We start from the raw sequence: 22542 nt of genomic DNA, 5'->3' as shown, positions 1-22542 counted from the left end.
TATGATTCAAGAAGTCACAGGGCTGAGGGGATCCTTCTGCAATTTGTACATGTTCTTCCAATGAATTCCAGGACCAGGACACACAAGACTCCTGCCCTACTAATAAACAGTTTCTGCATAGAGCAAGACCATCAGTTTTGTAAGAACTGCTGAAACTGGTGAGGAGAAACTAGGTTGCCAGTTGCAAATATGCATGTATTGTAAGTTAAAGAACAAGCTGCTGACCATGGGCCATCTGCAGGAAGTGTATTGTAGGTGACTGTAGCCTCTATCGTAATAGATTTAACTGGAAATACTCTTTACAGCAGTGAACATCAAATGTAATATCAGAAAATCTTTCATCTTTCTGTCTGTGACAGCAAGCTGTGAGGTAGGAAAAAAATAAAAGCAGCAAACTCAACAGGTGTGGGCGACAGCTAATGCTGACATAGCTATAACGTAGTCAGAGGTTAAATTAAAAAGTCCTGATTATCATATAATTTCCCCCATTGCCCACAAACCACTTCCTTTTCTACCCATGAATTCTTCCCCATCTTCACAGTAGACAGAAGGCTGGTGCCTCTGCATCAGGCAAGCATGAAGTTGGTTGCTGCAACTTTCTGTGTCCTCTGCTTTCAGTTTGAAGCACTGTACGGTGAGTAGCATTTTGGATTATTCTCCTCGCAGTAGATGTCTCTGTGGAATATAACTCACCCAATGATGGAAGACAGTAAATGAGGCATGATAGCAAGGGATTTGAGGAATAGAAGTAATTAAGGGAACCAGCTGCAAAAAGAATGCTCTCAACTTTAGTATAATTAAAGTTGGTGGGAAGTGAATTCCTGCCAGCACAGGGCATTTGCTCTGAAGCAAAAAAGTACAAATTTTCATTGTTTATATTCTTTAGCTCATCTGCTCAGTGTTACCCTCTAGATGTTTAGACTGTAGTGCTCCAGCCAGTTTCCCTTGCCGGGCATAAGGTCTTATAGCAACATGATGGTGAATGGCTGAGTTATTGATATTAAACATGCTCTTGTTTGGGCAGGGAATTTTTATACTGTGAAAAATGTATATGGCATGGAAGAGTGAATGAGATCATTTTGGTGCAGGCTTGAAATGCAGACTGACTTAAAAGGAAGCCTAGCATTCCTAATGCTGTGTTTGAGAAGGCACATGATGAGAGCACTGATCTCACTCCAGCCATAAACATGGATGTGGCATTTTACAAGATTCACTATTTTATCACAGCTATGCAAAGTACAATGCCAGAGCTCACATTTATCAGTAGCCTCTCTGGAACCCACATATTATCAGGCCAGGATGGAAATACAGATACTACTTGATTAAGAAGAGTCTTTTTTTATTTTCCTACATACACTGTCCAAAGATTTGGTATGATGCATCATATAAGTAAGACCTGAGATTTAGTGAGCATAGTTACTAAGCAGCATCTAAACATGTTCCTTTGAAGGTCATGCCAAGGGCTATTGAATATGTTTGCTTCTGAAATTCTAGTGATACAGAATAGGTTTCAAGTCCTCCTGTAGAATTTAAGTACTCCTGAGGTTTCACACAGAACTTAAGCTTTCATTTAAATAAAAAACAGTTTCCAGCTCTTTAGGCAATGCAGATATCCTTCTGAAGGTTAACTAATACAGCAATAGTATACTGAGTTTTCAGATAGATTGAAAAGATGGGTGAAATCACAAGGAAGCAGTATTGTGATCAGTATCTGTAAAGGGACATGAACTGCTCTTTTTCTCCTTGAAAAGTTATTCTTAAATCTAGTAACAAAAAATGTTATCAATTTTGTTAAATATTTCTCAGCTAGTCAATTTAGCAGGTATACTTGAGCTCTAGCCACACGCTTTTACATGTGGCTAGAGCTATCTAAAAGGCCATTCCGTGTGGGAACAAACAGGCTGCAATTTTAAAGGTACAAATAATTGTTCTATCTGATACCGGCATTTCTCCCTTCTTTCAGATATGGAGGATCGGATTTGGGCAGGGGGCTAGGGAGAGGAGATGGCAGGAGAAAGAGATTGCCTGTAACAAGAAATAGCATCTCTCAGTTTTTTTAACCTCACAGTGCTTTCAGCATAAAAAGTACTAATTATTATCATTCTTGCTAAAAAGAAAAGGGCTGTAAAAAATCAGCTTGATGTAAGACACATTGGAATGATACTTTCATTTAGAGAACAAGCTAGCACTCCAGAGAGCGCTGCCCAGCACTGTGTCAAATTTTTGGGAGTAAAAGCAGAGTAACATCTGAGATTGGGGAGGGGAGAGGGGGAGTTGACTTAGCGATTAGCAAGCCCTACATGTGATCTGTGGATAGTTTTTTTCAATATAAATAGGCCACAGAAGGTGATATAGGTGTATTATGATTTGATAACCCAGTTGTGAGAAAGAAATTGTTTGTAAGAGCATGGAACCGCTCTGGTGCCTGTAGAGAAACACAGGGATTTTGGAGTACAGAGCTGTAGGATTCCATAGCACCTGAGGCCCTTGCTATGAAACATTGCACATGAGTTTTTGCACGCCAACACTTGCAAAGCATTATTACTGTTCACCCACAGATCTCCTGTTGTCAATACAGGAGGAAATCATGGTGATTTCTTAGAAGGGTGTCTGAAATATTGTCAACAATGGCTGATGTGTTAGTGGTATTTTTTATGAGTTTCCGTATTTCACAGATTATGTTATACCATAGAAATAATTCAGAATATAAAGTAATGGCTTCCTAGAGTAATTCTGGCCATTACTTGCTTTGCCCAGAAGCACTGCTTTACTCTCTTAATCCTTGATTCTTGAAAGATAGGAACATGTTAATTTTAGGCGTATGACTAATGACACTGAATTGACAGTGTCATCTTTCAGAGTGCCTTGGAAGGTCAAAGCTATAGCAACTCAAAAAACTACGTGTAGTTTCATTACAGATTTAGTATTAATAAAACAAATGTGTTTGTTTTAAAGGCAGAGTCTGCACTCTCCTTGCTCATCTTCAGAGGCAAACACACCCAAGTGAAACTATGCTTATTCTTTTTTATCAGCTAATTAGTTTTCTGAGAGCTGGGGCAGATAAAACAAACAGCAAGAAAACTATTCTCCTACCATAAACCCCAAGTTTTAAAATTAATCAAAAGTGGTTTTTAAACTTCTGTTAGGACCAATATGCGTAACAGATTGGTGAAGTTTGCAAATAGCATTGGGTCTGCCAAAGAGCAACCAGAAAACTAAAAATTGCAATCTCATTATAACAAAAATAACTTGCCTTCCTTTGGCCTCAGTGTCCAAGCACACTACCATAGAAATTCCCAAACCTCTGCCAAAGTGCTTTCCCACTGCAATAAAGATGAAATCCAGACAGAAATGTACATGACTGTAAATACACATATAGATAGAATGTACACACACACTCTTTCATAGTTTAGCATAGCAAGATGTTACTTTCATACACATGTTCATCTCTTGGATTCACATCTGAACCACAATATTTGTCTGGACACTCTGCTTCACGTGAGGTGAGCCAGGAACAGCTCTACACAGCTCCACAGTGTGACACTGCTATGGAATGAATGAAAGATTTGTTTCCTCTTGTCTCAAAACCTTCATATATAATTGAATTAGCTCTGTTATGAAAAATACCAAAAAGGAACCTTATGGCCAAATCTAAGTATTTTTGCTACTGAACCAGTGATTCATTTTCAACAATACCGTGATGGAGTCTTTTATTCAAATATTTTTTGAGGTAGTATTAGGGACATTTATTATTAGTACATTTATTCTGACTGTAGCTTGGCAAATGACATCCCAAATGTGTCTGGCCATTGACTACAGAGTGTAACAACAGGCCCATAGGATTACCTTAAGAATGAACCAGTACAAATGGGCACCAGAGAACAGCAATCAGGCACAGGGAGGGGAGAATAAGCCTCCTTTTAGTATGCAGTGACAGCATTCACATTAGGAGCCGATACAGTATAGCTAGTGAGTTGGAAATTCATATCAAATCTCACCCATTGTGGTCATCCATGTAGACAATTTTGTGTTCTAATCTCAGGCACTGTTAATCTCATTTTAAAATGTGCTCCCTTTATATTATGCTAAGCACACTCTTCTATATGGTCACTTGTTTCAGAGGAATACCAACTGCTTCACATTTACCAAAATGCTCATTCAGGGAAATACATTACTGAGTCTTTCTTGAAAATAGCCAGTTAAGGATTCTGGGCCTGAGAGGATACAAAACGATCTTTCAGCTTGCCACAAGGTCACACGAACTACACGCTTAATGACCTCTCTCTGCCCTTTTCCATTAAAAACAAGGATTAAAACTATGATCTCTGACAAGCATTTTAAACCACCCAGTATGAAAGGGTGATTTCATTAGCTATCAGCAAAATGGAACTATTCTCAGAGGCAAACAGAAAAATATAATTCAAAGCTGTTGCTTTAGCACTCAGAGTAGGGTAGCTCGGCACTCCTCTGGGGTGTTGGGGGAATATGGCAGTGCTTGGCTCTGTAGCTGCCCCGACAGAGTCAGCATGTCCCTCTCCTCTCAGATGACCAGTGACAAATGTAGAGGTCTCAGCTACAGGTAGATGCTTCTCAAAAGTATCAGATCAGTTCACATATTCACCATGCTCCCTAGCTTCTGCTATATCGATACACTTGTTTTTTTCTTCTCTTCCCTAAATAATTTGTCTGCTGTTGGGCTTAATTTTAAAGGTATATGTTTATATATATAACTACAGGCCATCAAACTACAGAGCATTTTAAAAGACCTTTATTTCAAATGCTGTCCTCATACCAACTGTTTTCTTTCACCATGCAACATGTGAGTCATCAAGAACTGTTTCATTATTTGACCTTTGCTTTCAGCTTTTCAGACTATGTACCGTTATGAGGGCTGGCGCTTTCAGTATCTGTGCCTTCAGCTCTATTTCACTGTGGGTTGGCGAGCTGGGTGTTTTGCTATCTTATCTTCACACCAGTGGTACAAGATGCCAAATACCTTGTCTGTTATCACACACTTAAGTAATGGTCCTGAGAGAAGTACAGATATTAGACCTGTTGCTGAATTAGATAAGGGTGCTGACTGTGCACTGTAAACCAGGAAGACTGTGATAACTAGGAAGAAGGGAAATCAATCAAAAAGGAATAACCGTTTCTAAGGCTTTCCAACTGAGCATCACACAGTGTCTTCCAGAAGTCCATTAGCTTATGTGTCACACTAAAAATATTTTAAATTAGTATCATTCATTCCAATGCCCTTGCCAATGGTAGTAATTGGGGAGCAAGAATTCAAAGAAGGAAAAAGCATGGACAGTGAAAAATTGCCTCTGTCTAGAAAGAGTTGAGAACTTACAGGGGTACCCCAATGAGAATAATCTTCTGTTCCTGTGCATATGTAGGCTGGATGTCAAAGATAACAGGTGCCTTGGGAAAAAGATTATATTGTGTTATGAGTGCAATACCTGGCACAGTTGGGGACCTACTCCATGTGGATCTAGACTACCATGTAGCAGTAACAAGAAGAATAGGGTAGTGCATCAAAGTCTTTAAGTATTTGCCCCGTATTTCCTTAGCATCATAAAATCCTGGTGTAGAGTATATTTCAGTCTAAGCAGACTCTGAAGAACTTACTCAGGCTACCAGAAAACAAGAAAAGCAGATACAGTTTTTTTCTACTTGTCTGCATACCTGTCTGTACCTTTAATTTTAGGGCACTGGAGAAAGAAAAATTCCAAATGAAACATTATCAGGCTGTGCTATGCTGTCAGTACTGATATGCAAATTATTTCAAAGTGGCACATGCCACCAACACAGCCAGGAAATTCCACTCTCAGTATTGCCATAGTGCCATGGTTATGGAGGCAGAGGCTTAAAAAACAAATCCAGAAAAATTATTAAAAATGTGCCTGTCTCCTGTAATGGAAGCTGCCTATGCACAATGGACTGAATACAGTTTGATAATCATGAAGAGAAAAAGTTGCTACTGAAAAATGAACAAACCCATATGCACTGCTTGAATATTTTCTTGCTGTTATGTACTGGAGCATCTTCCAGATATTAAGTCTGGATGTGCCATAAGAAGATGTTTTGATGTGGTCTTGAGCAGTGGGGGAACCAGAATGAACACAGACCAAAAGGAGTACTTTGGTCTGGAAACAAAGTATAGTGCTGGCTCATTGCAAACTGTGGATTCATGAGAAATCAAAAGTATGATCTTTCATTTGGGGGCAGATTTCCTCAGTGTTTTTGGGGAAATCGTACTTTCATCTCACCTTCTATTTATGAGGCATGATGAACTGACCGTAACCCCCACTCCCCGTCCCCCTGTGCCGCTGGGGGGGGGCGGAGGTTGAAGCCGGGAGTGAAGTTGAGCCCGGGAAGATGGGAGGAGTGGGGGGAGGTCTAAGAATTTGTAAATGCTATAAGTATGATCAATACTTATTCTTGCTCAATGCATTTTCTTTTACTTTGATTTTTATATTTTGTGCTTTTATCACATCATATGATTTTATAGTGTAGCACAGAAAAGAGCAGATAGGTTAAGACACAAATTAGAAAATACTTCAGCATCTCAACATAGCATGGCTCAGCCCCTGCTCCTGCATCTCTGTTCTTGAATTTTAAACAGGAAATAATTTTGTATTTTTCAGGAGTTGATAGCTGCTCGTCAAGATGCAAAAATATAGGTAAGACACATTTGCATAATTTGGTTTACAGTTTTAAATGTCTTTCTAGATCAGAAAATACTGCCCTTGATGAAAAAAATTGTCATTTTTTTACAGCACATTTTAACATATTTTTGTCTGAGGAGTTTCCCATGCTATTGGTCGTTGACTTTACAAAGTCAAACTGAGAGGTAGCAGGAGGTCCTTGATCAGTTTACTTTCTCTGTTCTCCAAGAAATTTGCAAAATGAGAGTTGCACAACATCTGAGAGTTTTTTCAGACAATTTTTGGGAAGGTCAAATGTGATTTTTGGCTTGCACGTGGGTGCATGCACACAGTGATATTTGTCCTCTCTCCTCCCATTATGTTAGTGATAAAGGTGCTATAGCCATCTAAGTAATTACGTTTAAACTTTATGTCATGCCTCAAACCACTAACTACTCTAGAAAGGAACGATAGATAGGTCTTGTCGTTAAGGCACTTATGTAGGAGTTTTGGGTTCACATCCCATTTTAAGTTTTCAGCTACATCATTAGGGTGCAGATTATGAACCATAAACCAGACATAATTATCATCATGTTTATCGCACCCTGTTTTATCTGTCAACACAACAATCAATCAGAGACAGGGATTACATGTCCGTATAGTGGTTGGTCCAAGGGGGCCTTTAAACATTATCAAGTAACTCACTGACCCAATGATAACAGTGACCTCCTCCAGCCTTAGAGCAGATAACAGGCTGGGTCTTATCTCATCTCATTTATTTTCTCAGTAATGTCTGACATGACCAGAATGACGCACTGGTATCTCGAAGTACAGGCTGCTTTCCACAGCCAGACTATTCTGAGTACCTACATACCTTAAGTTTCAATCACGTGGTTCACTTGTTTTGCTTAAATTAGTTTCTTAGCATTTTAGGGATTCTTTTCATTGCTATGTGAGTGACTGTACTTATTGTTTTCATGTCTTCAGATCAGCCTCATGTCTCTGACTCCCAGGTAATGGTGGAATTTGAAAATGGAAACTTCAAGTTCACATTCCCCAACCCCAAAAATGTGAGTGAGTTCAGCATGACCCTCTTCAAAGGGCATGAAAAGAAGGAGATCTGTGCACTCCATTCGAGCGAGGAGAAAGTTATCCCCAAGAGTAATGTCTCCTACTGTCAGACAAAGCATTCAAATAGCAGCACCACTTTCATTCTTAAAAATCTGGAAAGAAAGCACATCGACACTTATACCTACTGCCTGGAGATGTTCTTACCCCCTCCTTATATAGATTGCCGGCTGAAAGAAACCTATTTGTATATCCAAGGTAAGTTTACTTCTCCCTTCACTTCAGTTTACTGATAAGTAGACATTGGGCACATCTATGCAGCAGTGAAAAATGTGACTAGAATTTGCAGAGATATTTCCAAGACAGCTTAAAACTACTTAGCAGGGGGCTGGTAACAGAGCAGTGTTGGCAGACTGCTCAGCATGGCCTCTCCATATTTATTCATCTTCTTGGACAGGTTTTGCAGGTCATGCTGAGCTCTGCATATTGTTGGTGGCACTCAAGCTAGCTAGACTACCTCTTCTGGAGTACTGCACTCCCACCTTTTTCTGCACCAGAAATTTCCCATTGTCCATTTTTCAAGCTGCTGAATGTAAATGTTAAAATTATTTCTAGCTGGGGGAAAATTATCCATCCTGAAAGCTATCTTCCTGTGCCTAGGATTAAAACAAAAATCAGCTGTCAAATATCTGTACTAGTAATGGTACATGGAACTCTCTGATGCCACACTGATGTGAACAAGATGGTGTTCACCTCTCTGAAGCAGGCCTTCAGCTTTAGAGCCTTCTTGGAGCAGAAAAGATCCATAACTGCTGAGAATTTTGGGCCTTTTACTGAGAAGGGCTTGGACTAACTTCAGAAGACTCGCTGCACAGGCTTTAATTTTGAATTGCCTTTCACTCAGTGGCTCTTTGGTATATTAAGCTGAAAGAGTTCACAGTGCTTTTGCTCACACCGCTTCTTGGTTCTCCATATAGTTCAGCTGCAACATGGTACTGCCTGTTGTCCTTCCCTTGCCATCTTTTCCTATATCTCAACAGCAAGACTAAAAAAAGATAGAAGCTGAAATGCTAAGGATACAATTATGTGGTTGGGTCAAATTATCTCTCAGCCCTCTCTGAACTTAAAACAGCTTCCCAGAATCAAGCTGTGACATCCTTTTTTGTCTGCAGTGTTTCCCAAAGCTATCCATTTCCATTTGCATCGATAGCCAGATGCTCATAGCTATTGCCAGATGTTTTATGCCCTATCATATTTTCTCTCAGATCTGGGCAAGGGTAATCTTGTGTCCCTCAGCTTGCCTTCCTATCCAAACATGACTGCCAAAGTTCACCCTTCTTTTGACCAGGGTGCCCTTTAAATCACCTGTGGTACTCACTGAATGTAAGCATAAGCCTTGCTCAGATCTGAAATACCATCACGCTCTCAAGCCTGGTTTGGTCTCTTTTCAGTCTATACTTTCAGCTCTGTGTACCAACAGTTTCACCTCTCCTTCTGGAAAACTGCAATGTTCTGCTTTCTCCTGAACACACTTTTCCATGGTGGCTTTTCACCTCAGGGAAATCCTTCTGCAGAGCTCACTTTTGCTATTTTATTAATATGAAGAGAAGAGGGGAAAGAATTTGAAAAGTTATCTCTAGGGCGGGAAATGCAAATTATCAGTAACAACTTTTTTGCCTCCCCATCTCCAGATAAGGAAGACTGCATTTCACTGGGACTCATGTCATGGATAATTATTGGCCTGATCACGTTTGCCATGATTTCCTGTGTGTGCTGTGTTGTAGCCTGTTGCTTAAGGAACAAGGTAAGCAAGTCTATGAGATTCTGCAGAACCCTCCTTCCAAGGGTCATGGATGTGGAACTTGATTTAATGAGATTTAGAAGGTGGGACAGGCACATACTCACTCAGCACATGCTGTGTTTTTTGACAGACTGAGTTGTTAATTTACCACTGGAATTCAGTCATTGATAACAGCAGCTCACATTTAATTTTTCTAAGACAGAATTGTTTATTGATTTAAAGGCTGGGCATCAAAGGAAAGAGGAGAAATGCTGCACAAGTCAGCAAAATTACTTTGGTAAGCAATTCACCTGATTGTTTTCTTCAATAAGGGGAAACAAATGATCAGTGGAGCAATTCCAGCTCTGTTTTGGAGCAAAAGCACGTAAACAAAGAACTAGTTGGCTCAGGAAAGAAGGGAGACCATGGACATTATTTATTCTTTTGGACAACCTGTGTTTTTCATTTTCAGTTTGTTTTATTCCAAGTTTTCTACATGAGTGCCTGTCTATTCTGACTTTAATATTCCCACTGAAAACAGTCAGAGTAACTGTCCTTCTTAAATACAAAAGGCAGGAGTGGCAGGGGGTTAGTGACCACAAATTAAATTCATGGCATTTTCTCTCTGTTTGCAGAATCAGCAGTGTGAATCCAACTCCCATGAGTATAACGGTGAATACATGCCCATGGCAGCAGTGAATGCAGCTAAAAAACCAAGAATCTGAGGTTGTATTAAGCCTAGTTCTACTTACACCTCTGCTTGTATCTGTTGCAAGGCTTTCTCTGGCAGGGAAAGGGCTGCTTGCTGTGTCTCCCATTGATTCTAGGTGGGTGGGAGGGATTGTTACAATAGCTTGTTAACAGACTTTATGCTGCAATGTAGCAGGAAGAGGAAACGAAAAGCACAATTTCTGGAAACCTTTTGAATCAGAATGGTGGGCTGGTTCCTAGAAATGCAATTGCTTGACATGAGTGCAAAGTAAAGATCTTATGCATGAGGAAGAGATGTGAAACTGTTCCATTCAGATTCTTCAGATGATGGGTGGTACCAAAAATCTCTGTGGGGAAGTAATTTGCTAGATTTACTGGGTGTTGTTGGCTAATGGCAAATAATCTGTAGAGAATGAGGAACTTCCTAGCTACTTAAGACTTTGCATAGTAGCCAGAAGCAGTTTTGGATACAGAACAGAAGCAGAATGTGGACTGATTCAGATGTATGGGGGTTGCATATAACTAATTCTCCATTCCTATTCCAGGTATAAGTTGCCTGTGGCATGGAAATTCTGGCAGCAGAGGTTTCCAGCTACTTGAACCTGGACAATGGGAAATCAGCATTTCCTCACCTTTCCCAGCCTCCCTGAGCTCTTGTGATGGTCCTGTGCTCAGTCATGAGACACCCACTCTAGTACTGTTGTGAGCTGTGTTTTGCTCGAGCCTTGTGTGTTAACTGGCACACTGCCTGATCCACTGACTTGTACCTGAAGTGCTATCAATGTGTTAAAGATGTCAGCTTTTAGTTGAAGAAAATTTAGTGAGTTTGCTTGAGAGTAGATTCCTGTAGTGCTACTACAGAGGGAACTTTTATTTTCTACAGTCTCCTTTATGATAAACTTTCCATTGGGGACAAAAAAAAGAGACTACCTCCAATGCCAATCCTTCTGGCACAGCCATGAAGCACTGTCAATGTATTGCACATGCCCTTTTGTTAGGGCTAATTTAGCCTGATGTTATCAATTAATCCTCAGATTCACTGTCAAACTTCTCAGCACCACACTAGGAGAGTGCTGTATGCACACATGCTCTCCTGCACCAAGCTGTGGTACAGCAGGGGAACAAAACTTGAGAGAGCACAGCAGAGACTTCACTGTGACACAGTACCTCAAGTACGTGCATCTGCATTTTTCATATTTGTGCTATCAATACATCTTTGCTGTTCACACCTTCGGACTCCTCTTATTTAATTAAATTCTGAATTCTTTTAACTAACAGAGGAATATATTGCTTTCCAGACTGCAATTGTTCTTTAAATCAGTTCAAACCTGCAGGATCAGGTATTCACATGTCTTGCAGCACAAATACAACACAGTCCATAAGGCCAGTGTATTCATGGACTCTGCATTGCAATTATCTTCCTCTTGTGGTTCGACATGAAACTTTTACCACTTCCCCAGTGGTTCAGGGGTTACTTGACCTGCCTCAAATTTCTCAGAGCCTTCAGTATGAATGAAATGATCAATCCTTCATGCTCCTTGTGAAATCCGTCAAAAGTGACCATAAATGACCAACTCGGAATCCAGCCTGGATATGACACCATTTGGCTGCTGGAACCAGAGCAATGCATTGATTTGAGTCTCTCTGTAATTCATCGAAAAAACAAATATCGGTCAGAGGACAGTATTATGAAAGACACACAGCCTGCTTGTCTGGAAAACCAAAGGCTGGTTTCAAATTTGATAGGACAAACAGGGACTGTCAGGCATGAAGAGGACATAAACTCATATGTCAAGAAGAGGGTTTTCCTCAACAAACACCTAAATACACAGAAGTACTGCACAGAGAAGGTGCAAATTGTTAACTGTGACATTAAGCAAAGGGTTAATACATCAAATAAAGTGGGGACTGCCAATTTCACAGCGGGTACCCTGCTTAGATAACCAGCTTTTAGGCAGAGATGCAGAGGGACACCCTGGCATGTTGAGTAACATCACATTCTCTCCTGTCGGTCTGCCACATAACCTTTGCCAAACCACTTGACCTCCCCAGCAAAGAAAATTCTCCTCTGTACAACCATAAATACACTGATTTCACCATGTACAAAAAATATTGGTGAAATTATTGCCTTTGAAAATTATTACCTTTGACAATTACTGCCTTTGAAAATTATTGGTGAAAATAGCTAACCTCTACTGTTCTGGGAAATGCTGGATGCAAGATCCTATGTAACAGTGGAGAGTCCTATCCCCCGGAACCTTTCACCAGACTGAGAAGGAAATTCAAGGAATAAAGAGTTTCTGAAAGAAGGAAAAACTTGAGTTTTGCCTTGAGATGCCGCTGGATAAAGGACAAATGATGAAAGTCTGAACAAGGTAGTTCAAAATACATACATTCTACTCTGGAGAGATAAATGATTTATACTCATTGTAACAAAGGTTTTGGAAGTCTGAGGTTCCATCACTGCTTTCTTTTTGGAAAAAGAGATTTTTATTCCTAATAAAACATTTTTTTATTATGCTACATGTGTCCATAAGAAAGTTCATGCATGCACGCCTGTCATGTAAAAGAAACAAGCTCTATAAAATCCACAGTGCAATGACAAGAGAGTACGGAGCAATTTAACCCCGTATAGCACCTTAGTGGGAAACAGGAAAAGGATTAAGAAAAAAAAAAAAAAAAGTGAAAACCAAAAATTCAGATCTGTTTCTCTACAGTGAAGTAATGACACTGTTTGGATCTGCTTGTTTCCTTTTACTTTTCTCATATTGTCCCATCTCTTCCCATCTCTTCTTCCTTTCTTTTAATCCCTTATGCAGTATACAGATAATGTTCAGGATTATTTTGGGACATTTTTCAGTTTCTTTCTGCCATTCTTCAATACCTCCAAATCAAAAGGAGCTGGAAGAAGATAAAGGATGGCAGAATGAGAAAAAACACCCTATGAAAAAAGTAACATGAACTGAGTCTACAGACTGTGTGACAAGAAAGGATTAAAATAGAATAAATAAAGGAGTCAGTAAGAATAAACAAAAAGGCTGATATTCTAACAGATCAGCATTTCAAAAAGTAAAAACTCTCTTTGGAAACCCAGCTTTGGGAAAAGACCATTTTAGCAGGGGAAAAAAAAATCAAATAAGAATATTTCAGCCAACTCTTCTACAAAATTCATTTTCAAGACAAGCAGAAACATGAGTAACATCCAAATAACGTCCAGGAAATCAGAGGTTTGAGGGTAAAATAAACTACTAAGACACAATCTCAACCTATGTTGTTTTCTCCATTTGCTATGTAATGATTTAGAACTGTAACAGAAATTTTACAATTGTACTATAGTCTGTGACGGGGGTTCTACAACCTGTCCCTCTCCATCTTTTATTTCTTTATGGGGAATATAACTGAAAAAGTATTTTGGCTAGGGCTTTTCCAGGAGCTGAAACCCTAACAACAGTGTTCATGTAAAACTAGTTTCTGTCATGTAACATAAGATTCAGTCTCAGTAAGATGCTTTCATCCTTTCTGATCCATCATTGCTATAAGTTGCCCCACATGTATTTTTTACACTCGGTAATGCCCTTTAGATCTTCTCAGTCCGTGCCAGTATGGACAGTATGAAGTCAGTAAGTCAATAAAACAAATAGGTATGTATGGCAAAGAACTACTCATAATCTCCTTGAAGGTAAAGACCTGAAATAAAAATTTACAACTTGAGCAAACTTAATCTTGCTAAACAGATAGTATGGTCTAATGTGAACAGGTGAAAGATGTTAAGGATGACAACTCCAAAATTTAAGGAAGGATAAATGACAAGAAAATCATCATTTGAACACCTGCATATCTTGAGATGGTTTGAAATCCAAACCTTGATATGTATTTTGCAAGCTTGTCTTCCCAGCTTGAATTATGAACCCAAATCTGAACGCTCTTGGAGTTTAATGATTAGATTCAAGATTGCAATTTCATACCTAATATATAGCACTGAGAATGAAATGACACTATGAAATGTTGTGGGCCATTTTCCCTTAGTACAGGTATTACATTAACTTCAAATTTCAAGTAGTTTTAAATTCTATCATACTTCCTACAGACTTTTACAAAGTTTATTTAAGGCTGAGGAAAAGAGGCTCTCAAACTAGAGTAAAGCAAACAAATTAATTGAAATGAGGATCTGTACTGAAGATACCATACACCTTTATTCATAAAGTGTTTTACAATGTGCAGAGTCCCCTATGCATGTGAATCTATAACTTGCCATGCTGAAGAACACAGCAATAATAAAAATAGAAAAAATACAGGTCATTGAAATTATTTGGCTAAAAATAAATCCAATCAGCTAGTGGTGACTTCTGCCCACACAAGGTTTACTGGGGAGTTGGATCTAAATCTTTGCCTTTGGTTTGACTTTAACTGCAATGGGACACGCCATACACCCAAGTCCCTTGAGTTGTCCAGTCTATCATTGCTATAGCAGTCTACCCACTGTCATAAAAATTTCCCATTTCCTTAAGAGATAAAATTTTGAGATTTGTATTTATGTTCTATGATTATGAGTTCAATTCAGTGTTAGGGATTGGTTGGAGAAGAGGGAGGAATAGGAAGGATTAAACAGCTTTTCTGGCAAAATGAACCGGACAGGTATGAACTGGAGATATGAAGAAGAGGTCAGGGGGTGAACTTCATCTAAATGAGTATGCCTGAGCTATTTAATTCCTCCTGGGAGTCATAAGATCTTGTATGGCTTGAGATCAGTTTTTAAAAAGAGATAAATCAGCTCTGATTATCAACAAGAAAGATTTAGCTGCTGCACACATCAAGCATAATCATTTTTTAAAACTGCAAACATTAACAACTTTGAATACCGACCATCTTCCACATATTAAATCCTGCATCAGTCCTCCCAGTTTTCAGCACGCTGTTGGCAAATCTATCACCAATATTTCATCCTCTGTCCCAATGCATTGCAGGAACAAGTTTCACTGCAGCTTACACAGTTTGTTGCCATGTCCCAGAATTTAGGCCAGCATTTAATGTCTGGATTGCAAGGGGGTATTCCCTTTCCCCCTGCTGAGAAGGAATGCTCATTTGCTGCCCTAGAGTTCTTCTGAAAAAATGTCTGAAACACTGAGAAAAGTGGAAATGATGTTAGCACCAGCTGATGAGAGCAGGAGGGAGCATATTGCCTTCCAAAGGTGGTATTTTAACTGAACATAATCTATGGAGTATGAGAACTCTGCAAAGGCTTTTCAGGCTACTGAGGCCAAATTTTGGAGGAGGGAGCTCAAAACTGGGATTCTCAGACCATTTGCTGGCTACTTTCCTCCACAAAATTTAAGGTACCTGTGTTTGTCTATTCAATCACATCATTTTCCATTTGTAAGACAAAAAAAATTACAGGATTTACTCATGAAGGCTCTTCTGAGCCTGAGTGAAACAGGGGACATTGTAGTAAGCACCTGGCTGAGTGCCCGCAGAAGTGCCTATGTTGATCCTCCTATCTCTGCATCCTCCTGTTGATCAGGCTGGCATGGGGCTATCACACAGCTGGGCAGGACCGTGACCATGAGACAAAGAGACAAGAGTATCATGAGGGTCAGAGCTGGAATCAGAGTTTAGTGCTACTGCTCTCATGAAACTGAGATATACCTAGGAAGCTCTTACTAGCTATTACATCCTTGAAAGCCAGATCAATGCTTGTATTTCCGTTGCTTTTCCTGTCTATGTCCCTGCTGTTCAGCCACAGCTCCATGGAAATCTACCTGATCCCATGCCCTGGCCCCTTTTTAAGGCCTGTGCTTCAGAGATCCCACCAGGACTTTCTCTTCTGCAGCAAGGGAAGCACTCCAGGGCATCAGGCTGTCAGTAGCAGGACTTTGCAGTAGCTCATCTGCTCAGAAAGGCGAAGCTCAGGGGAGATGCATGGCAGAAGCCCCTGCTTGGTTATACAGTGGTTATGAAACAGAAATTAAAGAGATTGCCACGGTCATGTTAGACGGATGTGTGGGTTCCAGGAGTGTAAGAAAGATAAACTAAATGAAAAGATTTAGGATTTAGGGACCATGACATGGTCTCCAATTGCAATAAAAGATTGTGAACATTGCCTGTGAGGACAGGTAGCTTCCAGAAAAATACCTGGCATCCACCAAGTTGTTTGACAAAACCTTAGCCAAGCAGTAACTTCTATGGAGTACAACAACCTAAAATAAGCAACTCTTAAGGCATACTGCCAGAACAAAAAGTATCTTTGCTTCCAAAAAGCCATGTTTTTTACTCAAGGGACTGACTAAAACATGCAGCCAGTGAATAAGGATCTCTTTCAAGCATAATATATTTATTCAACAGAACACTCCTCGTACAAAGGTCTGATGGAGACACTCCTCTCCCGAAAAACACTAGCTGTTACCCATGGCTTTTCCTTCTGTGAAGGAGCTGATCAGCCCCTGACAGGGGCACCCTCTGCAGTTCACAGCAGTCTGGCCTGGCCAAGGAGCCATATCGAGGGAGTGCAAGAGCTGCTGCTGAGCACCTCTTCACCTGTATTTGCAGTGTCGCCTTTTCTGCATTGCCTTGTTTCTTTTTCATGCAGCCAATGCAAAGAGTTATGAAGCGTTTCTTACCGCAACATCTGTCTCATCAGCTTCAAAAGCTAAAGGAAACTTCATCTCCATCAGGAATCTGACCTAGAAGAAACAAGCCCTGTCTTTTCTGCTAAGTTTGTTGGTAATCTTTCCATTTAAAGAGAAGTGTGCTCTTTACTAGAAAACATAGACGTACTAAAGAAAATGGCCACTCCTGTTGAATAGTGCCTCATAATTCATAATTTCCACTGAAAATTTGAGTAAAAGAAATATCCTCTTTGCTCAAGATGGTGAAAACATACACTTTATTTGATGAGAAAAGAGGCCTCTATCCGTTTTAAGAAAATTCCTGTCACTAACTGCAGTTATAAATTCAAACACAAGTCTCCAAGTGACTCCAAATGCCTTCAGCACATAGACCACATCTCTCCTGTAGTTACAACTAGCTGAGGTGTCTTGCAGAGTCCTGGACTATGTTCCAGTAATGGTGACCCATTTCCTTTTCCATGAAAAAACAGTGTTTGGCTACTAGACACCAATAAAAACAACAGCTGTGAAGAAAAATATGCAGAGAAACATTGCTACAGCTAAGCTAGTGGAATAAAATGTACGCAGTGGATTTTTTTAATGTAGACATTCAGTCAGATTGCTTTGTCTAGATCATCACACCACATGACCATGGAATCACTTCTGAGTCATTTTTAAGCTACACTTTCTCTGCTTTCTGTGGTGCTGGCAAATGCAGACAAAGAATGTGAGTCTAGAGTAAGAGCAACAAGGATAATTTTTCAGGCATTTAAATGGTACTGAGCAATCCATAAAGGACCTGCCTGGGTCTGTGGCTCCTTGAGGCATCCAGAGATCTTGCCCAAAGAACCTATTAGCAGAGAAGTGCAATTTCTTTGCCTGTGTGCACTAGCTCCCTGCAGCCACATTCCAGCAGCTGAATTCACAAGTGTTGTCACAGGATAAATGGATTTAAGGTCAGAAAGGGATTTTTTTAAGTGCTTAGGACTTGTACCTAGAACACAGCTCATTCACCAGTAAGGTATTGGTGTCCTGTGTGATCTGAGATCCACTGAAGAGTTGAGAAACTGAAACACTCAGCCTTCTCCAAGCCAATGTATAGCTGTTTGACTTGGGCAGTCGATGCCACAGCTGACAGAAGTACTATGGTGTCATGTCCTAAGGGCCTGGGGGCAGCACTTCACCAGGGGATTCACTGCAGCAGGTCACAGAGCTGGAGAAGGGATGGACCATGTCCCTGCAGCCTCATCGTTGCACCCTCACAGCACCATCCCAAGGGCTGCTAATGAACTTCATGCAAAAAATTCAGCAATAAAGTACCAAAATGGATTTTGAATCAGAACTATGGCTTGTCCCTTCTCAGCTGACTGCCAGTGACTAGTAGACTACAGAGATTTCTCTCTCCCACGCTCTCCCTCTCCCTCAGTGAATCTCCAGGCTTAGATCACCCCTCCTGGGAGGAGCTGTTTGATAACCCGGAGGATGCTCGGTAAAATACTCCACGTTGGGTAAACCAAATGCTACTGGTAGAATTACAAATCACCTTAATTAGGCATTTTGTGGCTGGATGCTGGCTAGTCTCTGTGCCTGCAGATAGATGGTGACCCATATCTGTGAAGAGCAAGGGAACACATAGGAGAGTTTAGAAATTTGGGAGAGTTTTTTGCAACTACTTTATACATCATTGTCTGGTATCTCACACATCGCCAGTGTTTCCTGTGTCACAGACTAATACTGCTGTCAGGAAATGATCGAGCATGTTTAGAGCTACCCTCAGTTACTGCCCCTCAAACATAACAGGCAAAATTGAAGCTGGGAGTGAGGTTTTAGTGCAATGGGGGACACAGGAAAGAGACACTGCAGTTAAGGGGGTCTGGCCAGCAGAAGGAGCTTTGAGGTTTCAGGCCTGTGTAGGAGGAAAAAGGGGAGTCTTACTGTCTCCCCCTTCTACTACCTCACTCCTTAGGGTTACAGAATTCCCACCTGGGACACTGTGATACAACTGCCTAATTTCCTCCCCTGCAGGAGCCTCTGCTCATGGTGTCTTCTGCAGTTCTGGAGAGAAGGAAGAGGAAAAAAGGCTCTGCATGTAGCTCTGCTCATACAGGAAGCAGGGTGGAAGAGATGAGACCTGCGCTAGGTGAGATCTATCCTTTGTCCGTACTTCAGGAAGATTTGCTCAATGCCTGTCAACTGAACTGGGTCTTTTGGAGGGAGCAAGGGAAAAGAAAATGCTAAGAGGCTAAATGGATGAAGAGAGATCAAACTTGTTCCTTGGGAGAACCTGTATTCAAGTAATGCTTTGCAACGCCACTTTATTTCACAGTGTAAACTGTATGGGTAAACTTTAATGAAACTCCAAACTATGCAAAAATCAAATTATCTGGACTTTCTTAACCAAGGTTGAGATTCAGGTCATGTTTGCTTAAAATACAGTTAATCTGTGAATACTTTTGCCACATTTGGCTACTTTTGATTTGACATCAAAATAATGCAAATTTCACAGTCCTTTCATGATGTGCTTCCATTGTAGTTAAACATTTGATGAAACTCTGTGGTTTTCATTAAGTTTGCTTAAAGATTTGAGCTAATCTCAATCTCTTTATCTGCAGAGGCAACTTATGTAAAATGAACTCAAATAAAATGGAGAGTCAAGCTGTTTTTCTCTGGTTCCTAGGTGGTCACTGCTGACAACTCTGCAGACCAGTTCCAGCACTGCTACAGTAAAACTCTCACTGAAGTCTCTCTCCTACTGTCCTCAGAGGTCCCTGGGAACTTCCCTTCCAGGCAGCTCTCTGGGGTCCTGTGTAAGGCTGGACAATCGGGACTAGCTTTCGTCACAAACCTTCTCTGACTCTTCAAGTTTTGTCAGGGCCACAGATCTCTTATGCCACCAGCAAGAGATTTCAGCACAGTGAATAGCCTGACACTAAACTGACTGCTGTGAACTTTGAAGAATTCCCAGAGGGTTGAAAGTGGCAGAAAACCATCTCTGACGCCAGCCCCTTTTCCAACACAGACTTCTAACACATCGTTTCCTCTGCTGCATCAAAAAGAGTTAAAAAACAATGCAAAGAGCATGAAAAGCAGCTGGTCTCTGATTCTGTACACATAGATCTGGGCCTGCAGCACAGTTCTGCTGACACCTGCACCCGTTTATAACTCCACTGAACACATACAGAGCAATGCTTAGGATCTTTATGCAGCGCTGCAATACATGCCACAGATAATGATGCTCATAAATAACAGTAAATAAAAATAACAGCAACGTGAGTTCACATGTGGAGAATCAAGCCCTTGTTTGGAAGTTTAGCTGGTGAGGCCAGCCAAAAAAGCATTTCTCAGTGTGCCACTGCTCCACAGGGCTGCCAGCAACAAGAAATTAATGAAATATTCTTATAATGAAACTACGCATATACAACCCTAAACGCACAGAGTAAGCAGATCTGCTAGAAGACGGTACTCTCTCCCTGCTTCTATTCAAAGCAAGCATATGCTGCTACAGGCAGTCTGACTTCTGAACAAACCCAGACAGCTTCTCATGACAGCCTGGGATCAAAATCAGCAATTTCAGCAAGACTCATCTTCGGGGAAGCAACAAGGTCACAATCTTTTATCAAGATTGGCTGTATTTTGAGAATATTATTTTCAATATTACCAAGGTAAAATTAGTAATATTTAAATGCATGATTAACCACACAGCTTCCAGGAACTGAAACCCTACAAGCTAAACCTCTTTTTGAAAGTTGTATTTTATCTAAGCACATTGAGACTTTGAAGATCAAATAACTTAATCTATCAAATATGCAGAAGTGTTTCTGAGGAGCATAGGATTGATGCACGCTTTTATAAGTCTTTCATGTTGCCAAATACATATATATCCTCACTTTTTTTCCTAAAGAACAACTGAAGTAGCTAAATGATATTTCTCACAAATCATTTTGATCTCTCTACTGTTCCATTTCATTCTTTCCCTCCTGCTTCTTCATATTTGTCTTCTGCCTTTAATTTGGAGGTTCCTCAGTTGAGTGAGTAAGCTTTATGCCATGTGGGTACAGCAAGGCCCCAACCCCTTCTTTCAGGCCTTCTGGTACACACAGTGTAAATAAAATAAAATCATAAAAGCCTTTCCCATCTCTAAACATCTCCTGAACTTCACCTGCTCCCAACTCACCCAGCTGTAAATGGGCAATGCTCACTTGGCTGGGAGGCAGCAGCTGTGGAGTTGTCACCTCAGCTGCTGCTTCCGTGTGTACTGTGAAGCCACAACGAGTGTGCCCTCATTACACGTGAGCTGATAGGGCACCAACATCCACCTTTGATCTTGAGCTTCACCTTTTGACTACAAACAACTGTGTGTCAAAACCTGTTTAACACAAAGTACAAGCTATGATGGGTGTATCAAGGGCAACTGGAGTCTACTGGCGCAGACAATATGGGTACTGTGCAGAACTAAAAAGCCACTTCCTCATCACCATCAGCAAAGAGCCTGTGAGCTTCCCTTGGGAACTCAAAAGATCCCAAATAGCCCACAGCAAATTCCTCTCTTCAGTTTCACAGCTCAGTACTCTCCCCTCCATACTGGAAAGTCAGAGTTCCGCTGCTGATGGGAAGGAATTCCTCAGCAAGAATTCAGGCTGCATGATTAAGGACTTCAGTGACTCCTGTGGACATCTAAAATTGGAGCAAAAAAGGAGACAAAGCAAAAATCAAGCTCCTGAATCCGGCTAATGCAGCACAGCTAGCAGAGGAACAAGGTCTGCCTAGAACTGCGGTGCTTCACAGGCCCACCATTCTGTTCCTCTTCCAACTCATGGACACCTCTAATCCTAGTGCCAAGCTGAACTGAAAGCTGAACAAGGTAACTTTGTTCCCTGCCTCCTGAGATATGTCTGGTAATTGTAGCAGTGGAGGCACAGCTGTTGTGGCAAGATTGCCCTCTTAAGAAATTACTCCTAAGACAAGCAGCCCTATGGCACAGAACCTTCCCCCTGCAATGATAGGTGGGTTCAGAGCACCCTAATATATTCTGGGGCCCAAGATATATTTGGATCTCCCATAATTATATTTAGGCTTGTATGTGATGGATTACTCTGCTCTATTTCCCTGCATCTGCAGTATGGGTTTTCCACCTGTGGGTCCCCTCCATGGATGCACTGGAAGCAGGGAGTCTCTCAGAACAGGGGTGCACTCCTGGAAGAAGCGCAGGGCAGGTGCCCCCATTCAGGACCAACGAACACTGTGGAAACAATCGGAGCAGTGGGAAGTGGCGGCAAGGCATTATTCTATGCCCTGTGATATTCTCATCCATAAAAATAGGGAGGTGTCTAGTGGACTTAAGATAACGCAGTCAATAATCTGTGTTTTGAAACCATCTCTGTCTCTTTTGCTGGCTGGAGATATGATGGTACACAATTATAAGAATGATCAAAAATGAGGAATTGGGATAACATGGTAAAAAAAGTCAATGCACAGTAACATCGAATAATTTCAAAACCCTGTGCAGGTCAATATTGAGATGGTTTCTCCCAATGAAATAAAGGTCCTGTTCGTTTGGTTTTTTTAATTTGTGGCACTCCCATGTATTCTGAGAGTGTTTTCATGCTGGTATATGTGGATCTTTAGTATGCTACTCAGATGTGAAAGACTTCCTCAGTGAGCAAAGCTTTAGCCATGATTGCTGGTATCTCCTTGTCTCTGTCTGGGTGAGAAGGATGCAGACAGTGCAGAGTGG

The 22542-nt window shown here is 40.8% G+C and overlaps 1 protein-coding gene across 1 annotated transcript; it reads left to right on the top strand.

Annotated features, from left to right (window-relative positions):
* The first annotated feature begins 509 nt into the window (after window positions 1-509).
* ICOS (inducible T cell costimulator) lies at window positions 510-12729 on the top strand. The gene is made up of 6 exons (XM_010300926.2): window positions 510-634; window positions 6648-6683; window positions 7635-7973; window positions 9407-9519; window positions 10131-10221; window positions 10752-12729. Exons 1-5 carry the CDS (start codon window positions 577-579, stop codon window positions 10218-10220), a joined length of 636 nt encoding a protein of 211 aa, XP_010299228.1. The 5' UTR covers window positions 510-576; the 3' UTR covers window position 10221; window positions 10752-12729.
* The last annotated feature ends 9813 nt before the right edge of the window (window positions 12730-22542 follow it).

The sequence above is a fragment of the Balearica regulorum genome, chromosome 6, assembly GCF_011004875.1.
Source record: "Balearica regulorum gibbericeps isolate bBalReg1 chromosome 6, bBalReg1.pri, whole genome shotgun sequence".
NCBI classification, from domain to species: Eukaryota; Metazoa; Chordata; class Aves; order Gruiformes; family Gruidae; genus Balearica; species Balearica regulorum.
This window is presented reverse-complemented; position numbering and strand designations above follow the sequence as displayed.